The 24,493-nt window shown below is 39.8% G+C and overlaps 4 protein-coding genes across 5 annotated transcripts; all 4 read left to right on the top strand.

Moving 5' to 3' along the window:
- The first annotated feature begins 410 nt into the window (after positions 1 to 410).
- LOC135124294 (trichohyalin) lies at positions 411 to 12,178 on the top strand. 2 transcript variants are annotated; one of them, XM_064049255.1, is made up of 10 exons: positions 411 to 769; positions 1,491 to 1,601; positions 1,701 to 1,775; positions 2,740 to 2,907; positions 2,975 to 3,064; positions 3,808 to 4,000; positions 10,618 to 10,706; positions 10,755 to 10,949; positions 11,092 to 11,721; positions 11,885 to 12,178. In XM_064049255.1, the coding sequence occupies exons 1-10, from the start codon at positions 668 to 670 to the stop codon at positions 12,062 to 12,064; spliced, it is 1,833 nt and encodes a 610-aa protein (XP_063905325.1). In that variant the 5' UTR covers positions 411 to 667; the 3' UTR covers positions 12,065 to 12,178. The 2 variants fall into 2 exon arrangements, with proteins under 2 accessions (XP_063905325.1, XP_063905326.1); XM_064049256.1 differs by lacking the exon at positions 2,975 to 3,064 and having other exon boundaries at positions 413 to 769.
- A 131-nt stretch (positions 12,179 to 12,309) lies between these two features.
- Positions 12,310 to 21,247, top strand: LOC135124293 (centromere protein F-like). The gene is made up of 7 exons (XM_064049253.1): positions 12,310 to 12,451; positions 12,504 to 12,589; positions 13,325 to 14,504; positions 14,557 to 14,745; positions 14,801 to 20,758; positions 20,811 to 21,065; positions 21,114 to 21,247. Exons 1-7 carry the CDS (start codon positions 12,413 to 12,415, stop codon positions 21,174 to 21,176), a joined length of 7,770 nt encoding a protein of 2,589 aa, XP_063905323.1. The 5' UTR covers positions 12,310 to 12,412; the 3' UTR covers positions 21,177 to 21,247.
- Positions 21,248 to 21,331: 84 nt separating this feature from the next.
- LOC135124296 (uncharacterized) lies at positions 21,332 to 21,759 on the top strand. The gene is made up of 2 exons (XM_064049258.1): positions 21,332 to 21,529; positions 21,580 to 21,759. Exons 1-2 carry the CDS (start codon positions 21,392 to 21,394, stop codon positions 21,757 to 21,759), a joined length of 318 nt encoding a protein of 105 aa, XP_063905328.1. The 5' UTR covers positions 21,332 to 21,391.
- Positions 21,760 to 21,790: 31 nt separating this feature from the next.
- LOC135124295 (malonate--CoA ligase ACSF3, mitochondrial) lies at positions 21,791 to 23,954 on the top strand. The gene is made up of 3 exons (XM_064049257.1): positions 21,791 to 21,958; positions 22,010 to 22,363; positions 22,417 to 23,954. The coding sequence occupies exons 2-3, from the start codon at positions 22,033 to 22,035 to the stop codon at positions 23,835 to 23,837; spliced, it is 1,752 nt and encodes a 583-aa protein (XP_063905327.1). The 5' UTR covers positions 21,791 to 21,958; positions 22,010 to 22,032; the 3' UTR covers positions 23,838 to 23,954.
- Positions 23,955 to 24,493: the final 539 nt, after the last annotated feature.

The following is a 24,493-nucleotide window of genomic DNA, read 5'->3' on the forward strand; positions in this document are numbered from 1 at the left end:
ATGTCTCCGTTTCAGTGATTGATTTTATCCAATCTGAATGAAATGAATGATCTTATATTGAACAGAAATAAAATTAGTCGTTAGAATGAGAAAAGGGCGGGTGGGCGGGGCTAGTACTTTCTAAGACAAGACTGATTTTGGCAGATGACACCTTCCAAGTAAATAGAGGGTGGGTGGGCGGGGCTCGTACTTGTTAAGATAAGACTGATTTTGGCACTTCTAACATTTTCACCCATTTCAACTATTTTCGAAAATTATTTGGAGTCTGGTCAGGTCCATGAAGTAGTTTTCGACCACAGCATATGATATGCTGTGTTTCGACTGTGCAAATAAAAAATGTCTACGCCACTGGATTCTAATCTACGACATTAAAGTTATGTTGGTAATGCAACAAAGTGACGTCACGTGCATTTGCACAACTGTCATTTAAATTTGAAAATAATAGTTCAAAATCGGTTTAAATATTTCAATTGTGATTTACACATATTCTAATTATTAAAACTGGATTGAACCATTGTTTAGTTTGTGTTGTGACAAACGACAACAAACGTTTTATATAACCTCAAATGGTACCTAAAATTTAGTACAGCGAGTAACAAAGAAGTTTGGGATTTTGGGGCTCCGCAGTATGTTTGGGAGTGTTTTGGATACGTTTTAAGTTGTTAACATGGCCGGGGACATCGAGGAGCTTCTACAATTATATAAGTTGCAAATAGCCGAAGACAAGAAACGACTGGGGCTGCCGGCACGCAATGATGAAGTGGACAAGGTTTGAACGCATGATGAATGAAAACTGACTAAAGAAACAACGATTAACAAACGTACTAACAACTATGGAGTTTGCTGTAATTTATAGATGCATAGGCAGTATGAGAATAAAATTCTTAAGTTGTTTCTTTAATAAGGTCTTAGGTGTCATGTTTAACAATGCACGATTGAATAAATAGTATTACGTAGGCGCGACATTGAGCCTTGTGCGTAATTTGTATGTTTAAAGTGCCCCTGCTCATCGATTATCTTTAATTATTAGTTGATTCGTTTACTTGCCAGATACACCTTTTGAATAATGAACACTTCATAACCATCATTAGCGTGCAGTTCAATATTTTTTTCATCTCGTCACCCCCGCAGACACACCACCACAATAAAGGAAAATCCAATACCCAGTTTGACCAAAATCACTACAATTTCAGGCACATTTCAGTTTGAGCACTGGCGTGAGATAGATAGCAATTTCCTGAAAAAGAGGAGCGCCTATTTTCTGACCTTGTTTGTTATTGATTTTCTTGAAAAGCCAACATGACGGGGTGAAATGTGGTGGTGATGTCTGTTATTTGACCCTCACACATCTCCTAGACTCTGTAACTCCCATAATACGTGCTTTCTGGTCGTTACGAAAATGTGCACGTTTATTTTCACCACGTGAATAAAAATCTCGATGAGTTGTTGGGGTAACACGTCAATTCACGCTCGTTTTTGACTATTTCCAGAGCCAAAATTGTGATAATGAACACCAACAGAACAATAATGTACAACAATCAACAGAAAACAAGGAAAATCAACCACTGAATCGTGAACTATCCTTGAGCAACAACAACAAAGTGAGTATCGATGCGTTTCGGAGTGCATTTTGTTTTTCAGTAGGTTTTGTGGCTTATTACGCGACGTCCGCTTCATTGTTTTGTTTTTTACAATTCTAGAATCTGCCGATAATCGAGCGACTTGATTTAAGTAGTAATGAAGGCGCTTTAGGGAAGACAGCTTTTGAGAGAGCGGTAAGCATGATGGGTTCTCACTTATTTTGCAAGGTTTTGCAAACAAATATATACAGTTTTTCACAAAAATTAATACACTAACTAGTTGACAAAATTTTGTGGTTACAGTAGCAAAAATTGCAAAATGTTATTAAGCCAAACCGGGAATTTTTAACACTAAATACAAAATTGTCACATTACTCAACATACACAAAGATTTACATCTAGATAATGTGTGGATTTCCCACCAACTGCTTTTGTTTTTAGTTTATATGTTATTGCATTATTATCCGCAATTTACAGGCTTTATAATCATTTTCTAGCACTTAACTGCTATAATTGTATTTTTATTATTCCGTTTTTACGTATATTTTGACTTCGCTTTACGTTTTGTCGTCACCATGGAGCCCTCTATGTTTAATGTAGTGTAACAAAGTGTTCTCATTTTTCCAGTAAACAATGTCGTTTTATTTTAATTTAGATAATAGGAGATGGAAGTGACCCGGAAAGCAAACAATAGCAAATTATTTAAATTACAAAGTGGTAAAGTAATGCTCTAAAGTCAAAAAACATTATTATAATAATATTATCGTAAAGATTGATAACAGTTATTTTAAATTATTCTTCACAGATTAAATTCTTGTACGAAATTATGTTGACCGTGTATTGTTGGTTGCATAACTAGGGCTAATAAATTCATACGTCTACGAATTTGTTATGTGAAGTGGTGCTATTAATTCTGAATTTATAGCTTCCTCTAGTCTAATTTTTCGTTAAATGTGGGTCAGCCGTTTTTGGGCAATTTCCATAGATTTAGTTTTTCTTAATGATTAAGTTCCGTCAGTGTTTGGCGAGTCCATTTTCCATTTTGTACATTTTGCTTAAGTCCCACTTAATTTGCAACATTTTGCATGACCTAAGACTTAAGTCGGTGGATTGTTTAAGTGGGGCGTGGGGGCGGCTGTCACAAATCTTCGTTTTCTAGGATGAGAGCGGAGGCGGGCGCACGATGCTGCGGTACGGCGAGTACAGCCCCAACAATCCCCAACTAAGGGTGTCGGCGGCTCCGTACCTCGGACTCGGAGAGTATGAGCAAAGGCGCAACGTGTTCCAGCAGAAGCGGCGGGCCGAGTATCTTCAACACTTGTCCAAGGTGAGTCGATCGCGTCGAGGTCAGTCGGCGGTGTTTATCACAATCAACCGTCTCTAATGTGTTACAGAGCGAGATTAATGTTAAAAATTGTAATTTAACGAGGAACGTGGCGACGCGGGCCGTACAAACCGATTTACAGAATATTCATTGCCCTTTAGTAAGTAGGGGAGGGTTTTTTAATAGATACTCTGACGTTCTGCAATGTAAATATTTAGGGGGCGGCATGTGTTTACCGGGGCTTCATTATGGCGCACTAATCAGTGGGGTTGAGCTTGAAGGGCAATTTCACGGTGGCGGAAAGGGTGCTTGAAGGTGGGAATTTTAGCAAATTTGGGGTTTTTCTAACCAAAATTTATGTATTGACCCTCTACATTGATGACCTATTAAAATATTGCTAAATAAAACTCGCTTGAAACGAGCAGCGGAGCGTAACATCCCCTTTTGTATGTGATTCACTAACCCGCCCCTATTTTTAAACTCGCGTATACGAGTTGCCCTAAAAATAGAAAAATTCCACCTTCTATGATACTATTTTGTAGCACGATTCACTTTAATATTTTCCAATACTAATCTTTCGAATCTTGACACTGTGAACTTGCCTTTAACCAACCGTCTGTTTGCATTTTGTCCCATTTTATTAATCAGAGTCCCTCTGTAAATTATCCACACCGTTGTTCCATCTTCCGTCGTCTCAAACAATTTAACCCCTAATCAGTGCCTAATTCGGAGTGGGTCCACAACAAAGAGCCGTGACCGCTTCTGGAGCACTCATTGTACATACATTGAATCGTGCTTCGCATTATCTAGACTGTGTACAGTAGATAAAATGGGTCATCAGCATGTCCGATCGCGTATAAACACATCATCCCTTTTCCATCAGTTTCCGTTCGTTTGTTTTAGGTACAGTATGACAGCCATACACCGGAAAAGGAGCTAAATCCGTACGTCTCGACGTCTTTTATGCAAAACAATCGCAACCTATCTCCGTACCGCGCAGACCAAAGACTAGCCAGCGCTCAAAATGCCTTATTGAGACCAGAAATGGATAAACCGAAGAGTATTTTGTCGAACAGGCGCACCGGTAGTCCGAGAGGTAGGCAGGGGGGTAATGTTGAATTTAAAGAACGTTATTAGTAATAGAAATTAAAAACATCCGCAAACAAAATAAAATCTCTGCATCATTAATGTTAGTTGGAAATAATATAGGTCCCAGGATGGGTCCTATATTTAACTGACTTTTGTTAACTTTAACACAATACATCGGGAAATATATAATTTTTGTTATGCAGTGACTAATAAGCTTAATTAAGGGAACTACTATTATATCAGTTGCATTAACACCATGCATTGTTTGTTAACAATTTAATAGGTAGTTTGTCTTAATTTATTGAAAGATATTTCGTTAAATTTAAATTTTACAGCATTGTAGCACAAGACATAATTACATGGATCCTGATCTGATTTCTACAATTTGGCTACGATTTTCTCAGGTGCACTAGTAAAGTAATCATTAAAATCATTTGCATTTAAAGTTGATGTGGATGACTTATGTGGTCTTCTTGGTTTGATGATTTTCAACATAGCTTTGTGCTTATTTTCAGATGTTAGTATTTTATCATTAGCAAGTTTTTTTGCTTTCGCTAATTGTTTCATGCCGACTTGTAATTATTAAGTTGTCGCTTTGTTACTAAGTTGTACCATTCGTTAAGAAATGTAAAGTATCACGCATGCTTTTGAGTATGTTCAACCACTTGATTTGTGATATTTTAGGACTATATTTACTTGTCGTCGTAATTTGGAAGCATTCCGGTGAAATATTAACGTTTAAAGTTAAGTCAGCGTTTTCGAGTTCATTGGGCAATTTAAATAAGACAGTTGGTCTTCTTTCTTTCCGACGGTTTCCATAATGTATCAACCCCCCAAAACAAGTCATAAAACTCATAAAATTTGACGAAAGTAAGATTTTTAGTTAAAATTTGACAGTTTTCTTGGTATTTTCGTGCTCGTGGGGTGCCGGTAAAGCTAGAAAACACAAGAAAAAGCTGGAAAAGTAACGTTCTTGAAGGTTTTTAATAAATTTCTTGAATGTACGAATGCCAGAATATGGGAAATCGTCTCCTTTTCGCAAAATAAGTCCAAATGTTAATAATTGTAACTTCCCGAGTGTAAGCGAAAGAAGTATTGCAATCGAGTCCGTTGGCAGACTCTTTACTTTTACCTTTTCTCGACATTTCATGACCCCTAGAGTACGGAAAAATAGGTCTCCCGTTTCCGTCTGTCTGCCGTTCCAGATTTTTATTAGACAGATAATCTCCGAAAGTACTGGGCCGATTAATGTCAAACTTTGTATTTACATTATGAATATCATGTACATGCTAACCAAACTTTGTCTAATTATCCCCACCAATAATGTGATGACGTCACTTCAAAATTACACATAGTAAATGGGCTTTAAATTGTATGAAATAATATATTTACGCTAGTAGTTTTTGGGAAAAAAATCAAAATTATAAAACAATATTTTGCAATTTAGTTTTGAATCTGCAAAACCGAAACTTTGAAATCTTGGAGATGTTGTAAAGTTATCATAAGCATGGTCAATTAATATTTTTTAAATTTGATTATACAGGCTGTTTCAGAAAAAATAATTATTGAGTTGTTAAAACCCTACCTAAACACTTTTTACATTTAACAAGTTTTTACAAGTTTAATAGGGGCAAAATCAGTCTTATCTCAGCAAGTATTACTCTCTGAAAAAATAAAGCGTGGGTGGGCGGGGCTAGTACTTGCTAAGATAAGACTGATTTTGACAAATCACATATCCTCTGAGAAAATAGGGGGCGGGTGGGCGGGGCTAGTACTTGGTAAGATCAGATTTATTTCGGCAAATAAAATATCCTCTGAAAAAATAGGGGGCGGGTGGGCGGGCCTAATACTTGTTAAGATAAAACTGATTTTGCCCCTATTAATCTTGTAAGAACTTAGGAAAGTTATCACTGCATTCATATTTTTGAGATTTGTTTATACAGGTGACCAAAAAAAAAATGAATCAGTTAATTTATTTTATCGAATAAATCAAGAATTGCAAAACTGAATACTTTGAAATCTTACAGGCGTTTTAAAGTTATTGTAAGAATAATAAATTGTTAATCAAAAAATATATCAGTTTATTACCCCCCAAAAATTGATGACGCCATCTCAAAGTTTTGTCGAATAAATTCTCCCCAAAATGTGCAAAATATGATGATTTTTTTTACTTGTGATTTATCACTGCATTCATATCTTTTCCATTTTACACTAAATAAAATAAGTAAGTGAAATGGAAAAGGGAGGTGGGCGGGGCTAAATTTAGCGTTTTCCGAGTTTTATGAGCAAGCAGTAGCCACGCCCACCCACCCCTTCTTCGTTTCAGTGACTACTCTTATTATTATTCAGTCCCATATCAAGTATTAGCCCCGCCCACCCACCCTTTTGTTTCTGAGAGGATATGTCATTTACCAAAATTAATCTTATTTTAACAAGTACTAGCCCGCCCACCCGCCCTCTATTTTCTCAGAGGGTGTGGCGTTTGTCAAAATCAGTCAAGTACTACTCTCTGAGAAAATAAAGGGCGGGTGGGCGGGGCTAGTACTTGGTAAGATAAAACTGATTTTGGCAAATGACATCCTCTGAGAAAATAGGGGGCGGGTGGGCGGGGCTAGTACTTGGTAAGATAAGACTGATTTTGGAAAATGACATCCTCTGAGAAAATAGGGGCGGGTGGGCGGGCCTAGTATTTGTTAAGATAAAACTGATTTTGCCCCTATTAATCTTAAAAACTTACGACGTTTATCACTCCATTCATATTTTTTAGATTTGCTTATACAGGTGACTCAAAAAAAAAATCAGTCAATTTATTTTAGTGAATAAACGAAGAATTGCGAAACTGAATGGTTTGAAATCTGGTTTTAAAGTTATTGTAAGCATGGTAAATTGTTTATCAAAATATATCTGTTTATTCCCCCAAAAAATTGATGACGTCACCTCGAAATTTTGCTGAATAAATCCTACCTAAAATGTGCACAAAGTATAAGCCTATACTTGTGATTTATTTTTAATGAATTATTAATATTTTTTAAATTTTCTTATACAGGGTGTCTTAGAAGAATTAATGACTGAGATGTTAAAAAATAAATATCCATACATGATCGTTTTCCGGGTTGGGACCATGTTAATTGAGTTTTATCCCTGCTCCTGAAGATGCCACTTACGAAAGTGCGAAACGTTGAACCCAAAACTCAATTAACACGGTCCCAACCCGGAAAACGATCATGTATTGATTACGACCGTGAACACCGCCGAAATAAATATCCAATCAGATTAAGAAATTTAACTCGTTACTATGGAAATATGCAGTTTGACACCTTTTACATTTAACAAGTTTTTACAAGTTTAATAGGGGAAAATCAGTTTTATTTTAGCAATTACTACTTTCTGAGAAAATAAAGGGTGGGTGGGCGGGGCTAGTACTTGCTAAGATAAGTCTTATTTTGGCAAATGAGATGTCCTCTGAGAAAATAGGGGGCGGGTGGGCGGGGCTAGTATTTGATAAGGTAAGACTGATTTTGGCAAATGACATATTTTCCAAAAAAACAGAGGGTGGGTGGGCGGGGCTAGTACTTGTTAAGATAAAACTGATTTTGTCTCTATTAATCTTTTAACAACTTAGGAAATTTATCACTGCATTCATATTTTTGAGATTTGCTTATACAAGGTGACCCAAAATAGTATATTATTAGCCAAGGTTACAGAGCCAAGCATTCTAGACCGAGCGCAAATTAGAACCCGAGACGCGCAGCGTCGAGGGCTCTAAGTGCGAGGTCTAGAAGTGGCTTTGCAACCGTGGTTAATATACTATTTTTTTCACTAGTAGAAACCATAAGACAATAAACTGAAAAATAAACGTTCAATTTTTTGACGCAACATGATTTTGTTTTGATTTCTAATCAAACTTAATCTAAATCTTCAACACAAAGAAAACCCTTTATACTTGTCGCTGAGTTAATCATTTTATCTTCTACCGTCTACCAACTACCATGCGTATACTCAAGTAATGTTTGTAGCACACATTTGTTCATTTTGTAAGAAATAATCACATCAAACATTGCGTACATAACCTCAATTTTTCTTTTTGAACCCGTGGTAGCAAAAGTTGAATTTGCTACCACTAAATGAGTCGACATTTGCATGCGTCCAGGCTGCTAGTGAAAAAAAAAATAATCAGTTGATTTATTTTATCGAATAAATCAAGAATTGCAAAACTGAATACTTTGAAATCTTGCAGACGTTTTAAAGTTATTGTAAGAATAATAAATTGTTAATCAAAATATATCTGTTTATTACCCCCAATAATTGATGACGTCATCTCAAAGTTTTGTCGAGTAAATTCTACCCAAAATGTGCAAAATATGATGATTTTTTACTTGTGATTTATCACTGCATTCACATCTTTTAGGTTTGATTATACAGGTGGCTCAAAAAAATTAATGAATAAGTCAATTTATTTTATTGATTAAATCAGGAAGTCGATTTTCCCAGAAAATTTTGAAATTTTGAGAATACAATACTGTTATTTTTCAATTTCCATTTTCCACTAAACAAAATAACTCCGTGAAATGGAAAAAGGATGTGGGCGGGGCCAAATTTAGCGTTTTTCGAGTTTTATGAGCAAGCAGTAACCACGCCCACCCACCCCTTCTTCGTTTCAGTGACTACTCTTATTATTGTTCAGTCCTATCTTATCAAGTATTAGCCCCGCCCACCCACCTTTTTTTTTTCTTAGAGGATATGTCATTTACCAAAATCAATCTTTTCTTAACAAGTACTAGCCCGCCCACCTGCCCTCTATTTTCTCAGAGGGTGTGGCGTTTGTCAAAATCAGTCTTATCTGAGCAAGTACTACTTTCTGAGAACATAAAGGGCGGGTGGGCGGGGCTAGTACTTGCTAAGATAAGTCGTATTTTGGCAAATGACATATCCTCTGAGAAAATAGGGGGCGGGTGGGCGGGCCTAGTATTTGTTAAGTTAAAACTGGTTTTGCCGCTATTAATCTTGTAAAAACTTACGAAATTTATCACTGCATTCATATTTTCTAAATTGGCTTATTCCGGTTAACTTAAAAAAAAAATGAATCAGTCAATTTATTTTATCGAATAAATCAAGAATTGCAAAACTGAATACTTTGAAATCTTGCAGACGTTTCAAAGTTATTGTAAGCATGGTAAATTGTTAATAAAATTATACCTCTTTATCCCCCCCCCCAAAATTGATGACGTCACTTCAAAATTTTGCTGAATAAATCCTATCCTATCTAAAATGTGTAAAGTATGATAAATCTATAAGTCAGCGAAATGGAAAAAGGAGGTGGGCGGGGCTAAATTTAGTTTTTTCTAGTTTTATGAGCAAGCAGTAAACACACCCACCCACCCCTTCTTTGTTTCAGTGACTACTCTTAATATTGTTCAGTCCTATCTTAGCAAGTTTGAGCCCCACCCACCCACCCTTTTTTTTCTTAGAGGATATGTGATTTACCAAAATCACTCTTATCTTAACAAATACCAGCCCGCCCGCCCGCCCGTCCTCTATTTCCTTACAGGGTATGTCGTTTGCCACAATCAGTCGTATCTTAACAAGTACTAGCCCCTCCCACCCACTCCTTATTTTCTTAGAGGGCATGTCAAAATCAATCGGGCTAGATCAAATGAATTACTGAAATAGAGGCGGGGTGGGTGGGCGGGGTGAATTATATGTTCTTTTGTAAAGTGGGAACGTAAGCGGTTAAAAAAAGCGTTAATCGTAATTATTTTTTATACTTTTACTTATTTGCGACAACATTTATTTCTTATTTCTGAAAAAAAAAATGGGAGAACGGATGGGTGGGCATGGGCAGGGCTAAGTTTAAATTTTCGTACAGAATTTTTTGTAAGCAAGCAATAGCCCCGCCCACCCAGCCTCTATTTTTTTAAAGGGTAGGTGATCTGCCAAAATTAGCATTATCTTAGCAGGCACCACCCCCTTTTCATTCCCGTGATTACTCTTAATATTGTTCAGTCATTAGCAAAATCAATCTATTTTAACAAATAGTAGCTCCGCCCACCCGCCCTCTATTTTCTTAGGGGGTATGTAATTTGCCACAATCAATCTTATTTTAGCAAGTACTACACTGCACCAATCCAAGTTCATATAATTACATATCCTTGCAAAAATGTTGACGTCATCACAAAATTGTGTCAAGAAAAAACTCAACTCGAAAATGCTGGATATGTTTCATTGTACTTTCGGGGCGAGGGAAGTTCTGTCGAAACAACTTTCGACCAATTTTTAAATTTTGCATCCATGCCTTCAGTATCCTAGTAGGCTAGGCTATGAAATTTATTTTTAAAGTAATGTTGGCATCTATATCAAAAAATGTTGTTCATCATACAGCTGCAAAACAGACTTTCGGTTCACAAAAAAGTTATCTCGATTCAGAAAGTAAAACGTGTTCGACCTCACAAAGGAGCGCAAAAACTCTATAGAAAAACCTAATAATGAAATGAGCATCGTTGAGGTGTTCGGCACGTCATTTCTATTTGTTTAGGGATCCATACCACCCACATTTCCGTACAAACACCCACGGACATTAAAGCCAACTCCCACGATTTTTAATTAAAATGTTCTTTTATTTGACAGAGAGATTGCTGTCTGATTTGAAGCATTCGTACACACCTAGTTTCATGGACGGGTTCAGTTATCAGGACCGGGCCGAGGAGTTGGAGAGGGTAAGGACACGAAGACTGACTTCGTCGTGCTAACCACCTAGTTTAAAGGAAAGGATCAAGCGGGACAATTATCAGAGGGAACTAAGGCTGCAGATCGAGGAGAAGCGGAGACTGCAAGCGATGCGGGAGGAGCAGGAGAGGAGGGAACAAGAACTGGAGAACCGGAGGCTGGAGCAGCAGTTGCTGAGGATGCAGGAGGAGCAAGCCGTCGAAGAACAACGAAGGTGTCGCAGAGATGAACAGGTGTAGTTTTAGAGCGCAAAATGTTTTCGAAATTGGTTTTGATAAAGTGTTTGAAAATTGCCTGCGTTTTTTCTTGTGATACTGGGGAGGTGGGAGTGTTTTGTGTGCGGACCGCGTACTGAACGCGCCGTTCTGTCCGCAGATGCGCCGCCACAGCGAGGACCTCTTGCGGCGAAAGCACGAACTGCAGTCCCGCTTTCGCAAGCATACCGATTCCGAAAGTAGCGTGACAAGTCTTCGAAACACCAACGTTGCCTCAAAAGCTCTATCGCATTATTCTCCCCCCGTCTCCCGTCGCAACCCGTACTCCTTCAATATACCATCCAGTTCTGTGTTCGCCGATACTACGCCTAGCAGCAGGTACGCTCCGAACCGCTTCGACTCGTACTATCGCAAGGACACGCTGAACAGGATGGACTCGCTAGCCACATATGATACTCATCGTAGATTTAATAATGCTTTCAGTCGTTACGACTCGTTGAGTAGAATAGATTCGTTAAATCGCCAAGATGCGTTGAATAGAATAGAATCGTTGAATATTCAAGATAGTTTAAGTCATGTACAACGTAGGCACAGCGCCACACAGCAGGACCTGAGCCTGATACGGAAAAGTCCGAAACTCCAAAGAAGGAGCAGTTCGAGTCGGTTCGAAGACACTCTTCCCATACCAGTATTGAAAGCGCACTCGCCAGTTGCCAAAGAACTGAAGAACTCGGTTCCGTTCAACTCCAGTCGGTCGGACGCTGTTAGGAAATTAGAAGACAAGTGGCAGGTGCGTTTTTTAAATAACTGTCACTTTATGACTTTCACACAAAAGAAACTAAAAAGTTACCAAAATTACCAAATCTAGTTGACAGCTAAATCCACAGCTAACTAGAGAATAAACGAGTGTCCTTTCAAGTTGTAAATATTAATTTTGACTGATTGCTTTGCAGATCCCCGCCGTACAGAAAAACATCATCAACCACGGGGACCCGCTCCGGGACGGTCAAGGAAGGAGTATCCTCACCCAATTGGGCGCCATCAGGATGCAGCTTCAACAAGAACAGTTGCGAATGGACGAGACGTTACGTAAACGCGATATTACACAATCCAAGGCTGTTGATTTTCATTGAAAATAACACATTTTACATCGAGTTATAAAATTGAATCATAGTTATTTTATATATTGTTAGAACTTGTCTTTATATTTATAATTGAGATAGAATAGAAACGTTGAGAATGACTGACACCAGACTTTCTTTCAAACAAACCGGTTGCCGACTCGTTTGAATCGCGCGCGCGTCGAGCTCGCGCCGATTGGTGAAGGCCCGAATTTCTGTTGGGATTAGGAAGCGAGTAGGCCGTGTCGTTGACCAATCCCGGACATTATTTTGTTTTTAAAACCGTTTGTAAATGACAGTGCCGGCTGATTGATCTTTAAACTACGAAAAACGACGGTTTATTACAAAATTTTTGTAATAATGAATAAAGAAAAGTGGAACAATGTTTTGATCGAATGGGTAAGTCGGTGGGGTGTGGAATTATGTGGAAATCATTTCGGATTTTGTTTAGGTTAATTGTTTGAAACTGTGCAAAAACATACAAAATATTGAAAGCCTGCGAAATGGGGAGTTTCTTGCCAATCTTCAGAAAGTCATGTAAGTTGTGTTAAGGGTAATTTTAGTTTAATGAAGCATAAAGGAGGCGTTACAAAAGCGATTATCCTAATCTCAAAACCGTTGTCAATGGGTTTAATTTCGGCGTCAAATTTATTAACTGTTGCCTTATTGTAACGTTTTTTATGTTTTATTAGTGTTCAGACCCAAATAGTTGTAGCTATTGCAGTTATTACTATTTCATTTGGAGGATTTTTGGAGTTCATGTTAAATATATGTATATTTCTAACGTGGGATTCGCTTTAACCGTTTTTTCAACCTTATTGCGTATTAATGACTTGATTGTTGACCGCGGCCCCATTTTCATTCATCTCTATTACAAAAGTGTTATTATTTATTACTGTCAATGTCAGTGCAGTAAAGTCATTTGTTTGCATTAAAAACCGAATGTTTAAATTTATGAAAATCCAAAATAACTTTTAAAAATGTAGGTATATTTTCATTGTGTGTAGAAGGGGCCAAAAACTAACGTATTTTAGCGATTAAACGCAGAGAAATGTTATATTTTTATCCATTATAGTTATTATTATGAAGATCAAGAAAGCCATCTAGCAACCATTGAAATTTAACGTTAAAAAATTATGTTGGCAATACAACTGTCATTCCTTGTTCAGTTTGACATTTGCGGCAAAAATTAAAAAAATATAATTTGGACGATTTTTGTGGTACTTTTTTCAATTCTGTGTAAGTTTAATAAACACCCACTACTGTTCACAGTACTAAATCCCGCAATGCCCAAGTCGACACCCTCACCTTCATCTTCGACCTCTTCAGCAAGCACTACCCCGCCTACTCGTTCGAAAACAAAACGGAAATCCACCTTTCCGACCTGCCGGAGCGCGACCTCAAAGCCATCACTTCCCTCCTCATGCACTACACGTGCATCTTCGACCGAAAAGACGTCCTCACCTCCCCCTTGTGCCACTCCCTCTCGCAATCCACCCAGCTAATAATCCGCAACTTCCTCCAAAAAATCACGAAAGACGTCAACAACGAAACCATGGACAAGATAATCAAAATCTGCATCGACGATGCTTCCGACCACTTGGCCAACAACCAGTGGCTAAACGTGGAGACGTCTTCGTTCTCGAACAGCCCCCTCCAGGACCTCTTGAAGACCCCCGTGTCGAAAATGGGCCGCCTCCACGAGAAGGACAGACTCATCGCGAAGCTGAAAACGGAACTGGACGCCGAGCGGTACGATAAAACCGAGCTGCAAGAAGAGCTGAAGAAGCAGATGGATAGGAATAAGAAACTCGAGACGCAGCTGGCGCAGAAGAGTAGCGAGGTTTCGAGGCTGCGCAGCGAAGTGGCGGCGCTGGAGAATCGAACGCCGCCGCACTACCAGGATATGGACTCAAGGGAGCTGCAGAGGAGGCTGCGCGCCGAGATACAGTGTCTGGAGCAGTATGTTAAACAGGTGGAGGACGAGGAGGAGGAGATTAGGAAAGAGAAGGATTCGGCGAAGGAGTTGTTGAGGACGGTGGAGTCACAAGCGAGTATGTGGGAGGAGAAGTTCTTCGAGGCGGAGCGCAACTTAGAAGGGTTGAAGGAGCACTCGAAGAAGCAGGAAGAGGAGTTGGGGGAGTTGCAAGCGCACTGTGCAGAGATCACGGCGATGTTGGAGGAGTACAGGGCGAAACCGGAGAACGACAGCTCGCTTTATGATACTTTCACGACTGGTGATAACGCGAAGTTGAATGAGACGCCTCCTGGGGAAGATTTGGCTTGTGAGGTGGTTGAGGTGCAATTGAGGGAGGCGCAGAAGCAGATCGAGGAATTGAGGGGGCAGCTGAAGCAAGTGGAGGAAGCGAGAAAAGCGTTGAAAGGGGTAAAAGAGGAAATTGAGGAACGACTGCAGAAAAGCGAAGAGACGAATGCGGGGTTAATCATCACAGTAATTTTTTCTTTCCAATTACAATAACACATTTATCAAAATTTTGTTCCAGATACGTGACACAGAAACCGACAAAACCGCCCTTCAGAATCGGTTATCAGAAGTCGAAAATAACCTCGACGAAGCTAAACAAACAATTCAACAAAAATCAACCGAAATCGAAACGCTGCTTGCCAAGCTGGAAGAAAATTTGGAAAGTCTGCAGGCGTTGGACAGCGATAATAAAGAACTTCTGTCGAAAGTATACCTCCCTTTGCACTTTTGTGCCCACTTTATTAGTTTTTTCTGTTTTGAAGGTGTCCTCTCTTCAGTCGGACCACGAAAAAGTTCGCACCGAGTTATTCGAAACAACAAACGAATTGCAAACTCAGAGAAATCAGTCGCGTGATCTTGAAACCGAACGTGATAATTTTAAAGCTATTTCCGAAAAACTGCAATTCGAAATCGCCGACGTTATTCTCAGCAATCAGACGCTCTGTTCGCAGTTGGAGAGTCTGACGACTGAGAAAATAACGCTTCTGACGAATCTCAGCCAAATTGAAACTAACTTCCGAGTTGTGGAAGCAAACTTGTTTGAGTCGCAACGACGTTGTGGAGGTTTGACAATTGAATTAGACGGGCTCTACCGGCAAAACGACGACTTGAAGAACGAGTTGAATATGAAGAAAGAGCAGTTGACGAACACGGAAGACGAAAAAGTTGATTTAACGCGACGATTGGAACAGGCGGACACAGAAATCGCGGTCTTGTCAAAAAGCAATGTCGAGTTTAAGTCAGAAGTTAGCGATTTGCAGAATCAGTTGACTGAAACCCTCGACTGCGTTAAAACCAGTCAGAAACATAGGAAACAGCTGGAAAATGCGCAGTCGTTGCTTGAAAAACAAGTCAGCGACACTCAGTCGTCGTTAGAAACGTTGACAGCGGCGTTGGCGCAACTTCAAGTCGAGAAAAAGCAAACAGTGGAACTTCTTGAAGCAAATAAAGCAAGTTTGGACGTGTTACAACAAGAAAAGTCGGCTTTGTCTTCGCAACTTCGTAACTTTGAAGAAATCCAAAGCGATTTGATTAAAAAGAACGAAGCACTGATTTCAGACAATCGTAATCTCCAAGATCAACTTTCAAACAACGTTGACAGTTTAAAAAGCACTAAAGAAGAAGTGGAAGATCTGAAACAAGGAAAGAAATCTTTAGAGCTAAGACTAGAAGAAAACTTAAGTTTGTGCGAAACGCTTAAAAACAATCTGGACGAGGTGACACTCCAAGAGCAAAAAACTAAAGCAATGTTGGAAGAAGCAAAGACGAAATTGCAAAATTCTGAAGAGGCGCGTGTCAACTTTGAAGCACAGTTGTGTGAAAGTCAAAAGTCGGTGCAAAAATTGACAAAAGAATTAGATGAAACGAAGACACAAAAAGAACGAATCGTGAAACTACTAGACGAAAATAAATTGCAAGTGAGTCTATTAAACGAAGAAAAGTTGACCCACGTTTCGCTGATGCACGATTCTGAACACAAATGCGCAATCTTGTCCAAAAAGAACGAAGATTTGGAGGCACATAATGAAGATCTGCGAGTACAACTCTCAGACACCATCGCCACGTTGGACAGTACCAAAACTGAAGAAACAAAACTGAAAGAATCTCAGTCATTATTGACACAACAGTTACGTGACGCTGAAACTTTGTCCGATGGTTTGAAGAAAGATCTGAGCGAAACGAAGATCGATAATGAAAGATTAAACGAAGAACTGATCGTGGTTGAGTCAAAACTACGAACGTCAGAAGAAATGGTCGTGAATTATGACTACCGAAATCAAGATCTTCAAATGTCGGTCCAAAATTTGAAAAAACAACTGACCGATGTACAGGGAGAGCTCAAACTAAATAAGGAAGAAGTCGATAGGTTAATACGTGGTAGAAATAGTCTAGAAGTGGATTTAAATGAAGCACAGACCGTTTCAGACACCGTGCGAAACGATCTTCACCAAATCGAGCTCGAAAAACAACAACTCGTCGTGGAATTGGCCGAAAGTAGGGAGAATTTTAGAAAAATAGACGAAGAAAAGTCAGTCGTGTTGGCGAAGCTGGAAGAATCAGAATCGAGGTGTCAAAGCTTGGAACAAGAATTGAAATCTAGAGTTGAAGACGTTCAGCTGAAATTGAAGAACACCAACGAGGCTTTGCAGACAAACCAAATGCAGGTGGATAAATTAACCGATTCGGTGACCAAACTTGAAGAAAAATTAAAAGACAGTAGAGGTGTCAGAAATTCTTTGAAAAAAGAACTTGCGCAGGTACGACTCGAAAATAAAACTCTGGAAGAACAGGTGAAAGAGTCGCGTCACAGTGTGTCTGTACTACAACAAGAAGGAGAAACGTCGCGGAAAAAGGTCGCCGATTTGGAAAACGAAAAAGAAAAGATGCTGCTAGAAGCGGAAAATTTGGCCAAGGATTTGCGTGAAGCGTCGCACAATTTGGACACAATGAAAAGTCGGTCGAAAAAACTGGAAAAAAATAAAACTAAACTGGAAAATCGTTTACAAGAGGCGCACGCTTTGTCGGAAAGCTTGAAACTCGAGAAAGTAGCGCTTCAAGCTCAATGTAAAAATAGTGACGAATTGAAGATCCAAAAAAACACAGTTGAGAATCAGCTGGAAGAACTGAAGTTGTGTAACTACAATCTCGAAACGCAGCTGAACACAGCTAACAATACACTGGAATGTCATAAACGCGACTTAGATCAACTACAATCCGCGAATCGCTCTTTGACTGAAGATTTAGAACAAACTAAAGGCAAAATTGTCAAAATCGAGACCGAAAGAGCCGATTTGTCCACAAAGTTGGGTGAATCTGAATCCAGAAACGAGACACTAAGGTCTAGAGTCACAGATCTCGAACAAAAGTTAGTCGATTTGTCTGCTTTAGTCGACGAAGCCGAACTCGACAAGCAAAAAACGAATGAAGATCTGATGAACGCGAAGAACGAAATCCAGATTTTGATCTCCAAATTGCGTGATTATGAGCTGAAGTGTTTGACTATGGAGCAGAAAATGACTGATCTTATTAATAATTTGCTCGTCAGTACTGAAGAGAATGAAGAAACGAGGAACCAGTTTCAAAACGAGAAACTAGTTCTGGTTACGAACGTTTCAGAGCTCGAAAAGAAAGTGGAGGTGTTGGAGACCAGGATTCAAGATCTGAAGAGTCAGAATTCAGACTTGGAGAAAGTGAAGATGGCTCATGTTGAGATGACGCTTCAGTGTGATAAGATTAAAGAAGTGGTTAAACAACTGGAGGAAGAAAAGGAGCAGATGGGAGCGACGCTGGAAAAAGATAAAGAAAGTTTAATTTTGAAACTAACGGACTTGGAGGAGAAAATACAAGACTTGACAAACCAAAACGACAACTTGACGTCTCAGAACAATACTTTGCAAAACGATTTAGATAAATTGGCAGCTGCAAAAGAATCTTTGACTAGAGTTTTAAAAGAAAAGCAAGAAATCAGTGACAAATCTGAACAATTACAAAAGAAAAACAACGACTTGGAGTCGCAAAATACAACCCTGGAACAACAGCTTTCTGAAATTAGAAAAAGGAATGACGAAGTAGAACTTCAGTTACATAATTTAACCACTCTGTCAGACGATCTAGCAACAGAAAAGAAGCAACTAGAAGCCAAGACGGACGACTACTCTAAGAAGAATGAAGAACTTCAGAATCAACTCTCTGCACTGGAAAGAAATCACCAACAACTGAAAAACAGCAAAGAAATTGTCGACAGACGACTAAACGAAGTTAGCGTTGTGTCTGAGACGTTGAAAGCAGAATCTGAAGATGTTCGTTTACAGTATCAAAAATCAAAAATTGAGGTCGCTGAAACGAGAGAGATTTTGGCACAACTTACTAAAGAACGAGACAACGTGACAGCGTCTCTCAAAGAGACAAACGAAAAAAATGACAAACTTTGTCAAGACTTGCGACTAATCAAAGAAAAACTTGCAGATGTAGAAAATCACGAAAACGAAACAAAACAAGCGCTTTCGAAAGCGAAAAACGAAGTCCAGATGTTGAATTCGAAGAACGACGAACTGCAAAAACGCTTGACTGACTCTGAAACGAAAAGTAAAGAGAATCAAGAGTTCCTTGAGGGCGAAATTAACAAGTTGACATCGATGACCTTCGGTTACAAGAGCGAACTGGAAGATGCGAAGAAACGTGCGGAAAAAGCGGAACAAAATTTGAAGAATAATAAACAAGAAATGGTGGCGATAAATCAAAAAGTGGAATATCTAGTTGATGAGAAGTCCATGTTGGATAAAAAGATCGAAGTGGAGGAAATTATTTCGTCGGAACAAAGAGACAGAATTAAATGTTTGGAAGAAACGGTGCAGGATTATGAAATCACCATTTCTGGATTAAAAAGTGTTGTTGATTCGAATTTGGAACGACTGGAGAGTTTGAAAGAGGAGTTATCGCAACGAAACGATCAACAAGATGACGCCAGAAGAACAATTCTTGAACTCTTGCAAGCTAATAGTATCACCGGAGGTGGAGACACCGATTTTAAAACGTTCATATCCGACAACTTTAGTAAAATATTGAAAGCCAAAAGCGAGCAAGAAACTCGAGTGGAAGCGTTAGAACAACAAGTCAAAGATTTGAAAACTAAGAACATCGAAACTTCTTCGTTCACAGAAATGATCAAAAAACTACAAATTCTGGTTGCAGACAAAGACGAAATTTGTTCACTTGAGACGTTAAAATCGTCCTTTGACAACATCCACGCTAAAGTGAATAAACTCCTAGAAGCGAAACGCGAACTTTCAGACAACTTACAACGAGTAGAGAGCGACAAATTCGACTTGGATAAGCAACTCGCAGCGCTCAAAATCGAGAACGACGAAGCAATTAAAACAAAAACCGAATTGTACAACAGCTTAAAACAAGAGACAGAAAAAGTGGAAATGTTGCGAAAAGAGCTCGAAAATAAATCGAAACCGGTTAAACCGGAAAAGGAAAACATCCTCAGTGTGAGCACCAAGTCAAACAAATCACGAGAAGACGAATTGAAGAAAGAGAACATGATGTTGAAGAGGAAGGTAGTTTTGACGGAGAATGCCAAAAACAATTTGGAGAAGGTGTTGAAAGAGCTACGTGAAGAGAAGAAGAAGGCGGCTGCATCGTCTCCATCGAACGACGGTTTGTACAAGAAGCTCCTACAAGAGTACATCGAGGTTAAAGAAGAAAACGAACGTGTGTTGAAAGAAAAAGACCGTCAAATGGAAGACCTGAAGCGAGAGAATGAGCAGCTAAGAATGAATAACGTCCCGATTCGGAATGAAAGCGACAAAAAAATTGTCCAAGATTTGCAAAGCATCAGAGAGGCGTACGGAAATTTAATGAGTGTTAACTCGAAGATGGAGCTCGAAATGGTGACGCTGCGAAAGATCATTGAAGAACGAAACTCCGAAATGGCCAACTTGGCGCATATTAAGGAAGCATATGAGAAGTTGTTGGAAGAGAACAACAAAGTCTTGACTGAAGTGGACACGGTTAAGTACAAGAGAATGAGGGACAAAGAGGAATTCGTGCGACTGCTGAAAAAGGAGCGTGAGGAACTAGGAAACCGCGAAATGAAGAGAATCCAGGAAATTCGAACCGAATACGAAGGGAAATTGGAAAAAATGAAAGAAAAAATGTTGAAATTGTACAGAGAAGAAGTGAACAAGAAAATGAAGTCGGTGAAAGACGGTGAAAACGAAACTGCGAAATTGCTTAAAACCGTAGCGAACTTGAAATCCGAGTTGTTTGAAGCCGACCAGAAAATCCAGTTTCTTGAAATGGAGAAGGACATATTGAAAGCTAACAGAAGGATAGATATGGATGCCAGAACCATCCAACTACAGTCAGTTTCGAGCATTACATCGATCACGACGAACGAGGAACGAAGTGCGACTTTACCCAGACCGTCAGTCACTAAAGAAGTAACTATTTCAAAAAGAACGTCTATAGGGGGAATGTCAACGAATATTGGCACCCATGATCTACAAATGGAAGACGAAGAAGACCTGTTTAACGACAAATACCTAACTGACTTGAAGGAAGGTAGATGCGCTTTACCAACAGGCCGCGATTCGGTTTGTCGTTTCTCGGAACTGGCGTACCGCAACTCTATGGTGCCCCCTCACTTGAAGTCGTCGTATCCGGCGGAAACTCAGTTCATCAGTCCTACGCGTTTCAAGGACGAAGACATAAAAGTACTGTGTTAATTTTAATTTGTTGCACTCAATACTAATGATGAATTTTCAGTCTGGAAATCTGGAATTTGAGGACAGTTTGGTTAAATTATTACCTGGGGAGAAACCACGGAAGAAGGATTTCGGTACGACGTCGTACAAAAAACCGGGCCCTCCAACCCCCAGTAAAAACGGCGGAAGGCTGTCTTTGCAGGGCAACGAAGTACATCCGATGAGAGAACACTGTGAGGCGAAAACGCCCAAAAAATCCACACCCAGTAGAATCAAAGCGTTGTTCACGGGACGGAATAGTAGCGCTCGGGATGAGGTAATAAGGGTTACCCGTTTTGGGGTTTTAACTACCACTATGTTACAGAGTCAGAGTAGTGTCACACCTAGTCGAGGCAGACGTCTCAGCATTTTCAGAAGGCCGCGGTGATTGTTTTAATTTGCAATGTAATAAAGTACACATGTTATGTTATTGTTTGACAATAAACGGTTTTATGTAGACGGTGACTTGTTTGTATTTGCGTTGCCATGTCAACAGCCAATCCAAACCGCGATTGACAGTGCTCCTAACCCACGATACGAAAATCACCAAACACCTGTCACGTTGACAAAACAAAAACAAAGAAAATTGTTGATTATTAAGTAATGGCATCTGCAAGCAGCACGAGTGCGAGGTCCCTGTTCACAGACTCGAAGATGCGTCTGGCTGATCGAGTGCAAGTCAACGTGAATAATATTTCTTCGCTAGCGCGACAAATCACCCGAGGTTCGAAAAGTAGTGAGGTTAGTTAGTCATTCAATCGGTTTTTCGTTTTTTTTAATAATTTTTGTAGATTTTGATGCATTCCGCCCGCAATTTTGCCGTGCAGGAGCACCTGATGGAAAATAGCGAAAGCAATTTGAAAAAAATGCAGCTGCTGTGTGTCCACTTGGGGTACCAACATGACTCCATGCTCAAATCAGCCCAACAGATTGAAGAAGTCAAAGAGCAAGTGTGTGCTATGCAGAGATAATAATGTGATAAACAGTGCTAATTGGACGGGTTTATTTTTATTTATTTATTGCTTGTCACGTGACTTTGACTGCGTAGTTGGCAACCCCTGCAACTTAACCTTACTTCACCTTGTTTTTATTTGTGACGTTTTTAGAGCTGAAATGTGATAGTGAAAAATCGGAATGAAACTCAAGTAGAGGCATTTTTACTTATCACTGGTAAGAATTGTTGTTGGTGCGGGTCAATAAAGAGTAATCTGTGTGTTGTAGCATTTTATTCCAATTAAGGCACAATGTCCCTGCTAAGTCGCCACTTGACTAGTTGTATTAGGTTGCACAAATGGACGATACAGAGGCGTTTGCAACAAACCAAACCCAGGCTGGCGGTAGCCGGAGACGTTGTACCGATTTTCAGCAACGTCTCCCAGTTTCCGGACAAGGTAGCAATAAAAGACACTGTAGGTAGTTACACATATGCCAATTTGTTCGTAAGCGCGAAAGAACTAGCAGCTACGATTAGTCAGCAGTTGGAGCACAAAACCAACCAACGGGTGATGTTCCTCAGCTCCAATAACGCCGACTACGTCGTTACGTTATGGGCGATATGGATGTCTGGACAAATTGGTAGGTGTTATGATAATCTTAATAGTCACGTGTTATTGTCGCTGTTATTGCAGCGGTCCCCCTCAGCCCCCTGCACCCCAAAAACATCCTCCTCTACTACGCCAACGACACCAACGCCAGTCTCCTAATCACCACCCCCAAATATTCCGAACTGATGCATCGCGTTTCCAAAAACACAAACATAAAACTTCACGTACTTGACGAAAAAATGCGTCTGAAAACAACTGAAAAGGTCGCAAAAGAGAAAGCCGACCTTGAGGCACCCCTTTCCGTGAGCTTTTATAGCAACAGCAAAGCCCTTATTCTGTACACAAGCGGCACCACTGGTAACCCAAAAGGGGTGGTCCTCACCCATAAAAACATCATTTTTCAAGTGAACACCCTCCTGGATGCGTGGAAATGGGTTCCTAATGACGTCATCCTCCACACTCTCCCGTTGCACCATGTCCACGGTATCGTAAACGCGCTGTTATGTCCGTTATACATAGGTGCCAGAACCATGATGCTTCCAAAGTTTGATGCCAACACTGTATGGTCGCACCTTCTGGGTGTCAATACCCCTTCTGGGGACCGCAGAATCACGGTATACATGGCTGTGCCAACAATATACTCAAAATTGATTGAAGAGTACAAGAGAGTGTTTGGGGCTGACCCCAAAATGGTCGAGTACATCAGAAACACGCTTAAGAATAAAGTAAGGTTGATGGTTAGCGGGTCGGCGCCGCTTCCAGGACCCATATACGACAAATGGTTGGATATTTCTGGTCACAGGTTGCTGGAGAGGTACGGGATGACGGAAACCGGGATGTGTTTGTCCAACTTGTACGATTCCGATAGAGAACCAGGGTATGTGGGTTTACCTTTACCTGGAGTGTCCGTCAGGTTGGTGGATAAGCCAGAGGGCACCACTGAACAAAATGTTGTTCTTGAAGTGAGCAACAAAGGGGGTGAGGTCGTGTACGAGAGCAACGATGCTTTTTTAAAGAATCAGGAAGAATTAAATGGAGAGTTGTTGGTGAAGAGCGACGGCGTCTTCAAGGAGTATTATAACAGGCCAGAGGCGACGAAAAAGGAGTTTACTGAGGATGGCTGGTTCCAGACGGGAGACATGTGTTCATTTTCCATAGGGAAAAATAAGTTTAAAATGCTCGGCCGAAAAAGTGCGGATATTATAAAGTCGGGGGGGTACAAAGTCAGCGCCATAGCGATCGAGACGATCTTATTGGGCCACCCGGATATTAGAGAATGCGTAGTTGTAGGGGTGGATGACCCCGAGTGGGGACAGAAGGTCGTTGCTGTCGTCGTTTTTAGGGATAGTAAGAGTCTTACCATTGATAATTTGAGAGAGTATGCTGCGGATAAGCTACCAAGGTACTCTTTACCGACTGTCTTAAAAGAAGTGACTGAGATACCCAAGAATGCGATGGGGAAAGTTAACAAAAGACAGCTGGTGGAAAGTATTTTCGGAAAGTGAACGACTGAATTTTTAATATTTTTAATTCCAAGTATTATATATTTTTTGCGATATTACGGTTTATTGTCACGTGTATGGTTATCTGTATTGGAGAATTCAATAAATGTATAAATACCATTTTATCTTGTGTGTGCATACAATGGGTTATTGTACGGGTTTACTGATAATGTTGGTATTAAAAATTACGAGTATTAAATCTGGAAGTGATTGGATTTTGATAAGCGGAATCAGGGGCGGGGCTATGGAGGGTTGAGTAAACATTAAGATTTTTGGGATGTTGTCGTCAAAATATGACAACCATGGAGGTCGACTTCCCGTTTCCGTCTGTCTGTCTGCCTGACAATTTATTGCAATAATGGATAGTACAGCCGAGTTGCTGCGAGTATACTATCCTCAAACATATTTGGCGTTTATGACTTCACACCAATTTGACTCCCATTATAATTCAATAGGCCGTCACAACCGGATGTCTTAAACCCGCTCACCGATACCTACCTGAAAAGACCTTTTCGACGTGCTGGGGACGGTCGAGACGCGAAGGACCGGACTCGAGTAATTTTGTTTGTTAAAATTTTCAAATTTCAAAATTTCCTTACAGAACATGATTTATACTTTGAAGAAAATTACACAAAGACACAATTATTAGAAGTGTTACA

This window comes from Zophobas morio, unplaced genomic scaffold (genome assembly GCF_036711695.1).
Source record: "Zophobas morio isolate AGI-343-1 ecotype UQ-CSIRO unplaced genomic scaffold, CSIRO_AGI_Zmor_V1 ptg000007l, whole genome shotgun sequence".
Lineage (NCBI taxonomy): Eukaryota > Metazoa > Arthropoda > Insecta > Coleoptera > Tenebrionidae > Zophobas > Zophobas morio.

Excerpts from the sequence above, each read along its gene's own strand:
- LOC135124294 (XM_064049255.1), top strand. The coding sequence starts at position 668 with ATGGCCGGGGACATCGAGGAGCTTCTACAATTATATAAGTTGCAAATA. Across the intron at positions 3,065-3,807 it reads AGAATATTCATTGCCCTTTA|GTACAGTATGACAGCCATAC; the intron begins GTAAGTAGGGGA and ends CGTTTGTTTTAG. Across the intron at positions 10,950-11,091 it reads GGTGTCGCAGAGATGAACAG|ATGCGCCGCCACAGCGAGGA; the intron begins GTGTAGTTTTAG and ends TTCTGTCCGCAG.
- LOC135124293 (XM_064049253.1), top strand. The coding sequence starts at position 12,413 with ATGAATAAAGAAAAGTGGAACAATGTTTTGATCGAATGG. Across the intron at positions 14,505-14,556 it reads ATGCGGGGTTAATCATCACA|ATACGTGACACAGAAACCGA; the intron begins GTAATTTTTTCT and ends ATTTTGTTCCAG. Across the intron at positions 14,746-14,800 it reads ATAAAGAACTTCTGTCGAAA|GTGTCCTCTCTTCAGTCGGA; the intron begins GTATACCTCCCT and ends TCTGTTTTGAAG.
- LOC135124296 (XM_064049258.1), top strand. The coding sequence starts at position 21,392 with ATGGCATCTGCAAGCAGCACGAGTGCGAGGTCCCTGTTCACAGACTCG. Across the intron at positions 21,530-21,579 it reads GAGGTTCGAAAAGTAGTGAG|ATTTTGATGCATTCCGCCCG; the intron begins GTTAGTTAGTCA and ends TAATTTTTGTAG.
- LOC135124295 (XM_064049257.1), top strand. The coding sequence starts at position 22,033 with ATGTCCCTGCTAAGTCGCCACTTGACTAGTTGTATTAGGTTGCACAAA. Across the intron at positions 22,364-22,416 it reads ATGGATGTCTGGACAAATTG|CGGTCCCCCTCAGCCCCCTG; the intron begins GTAGGTGTTATG and ends CTGTTATTGCAG.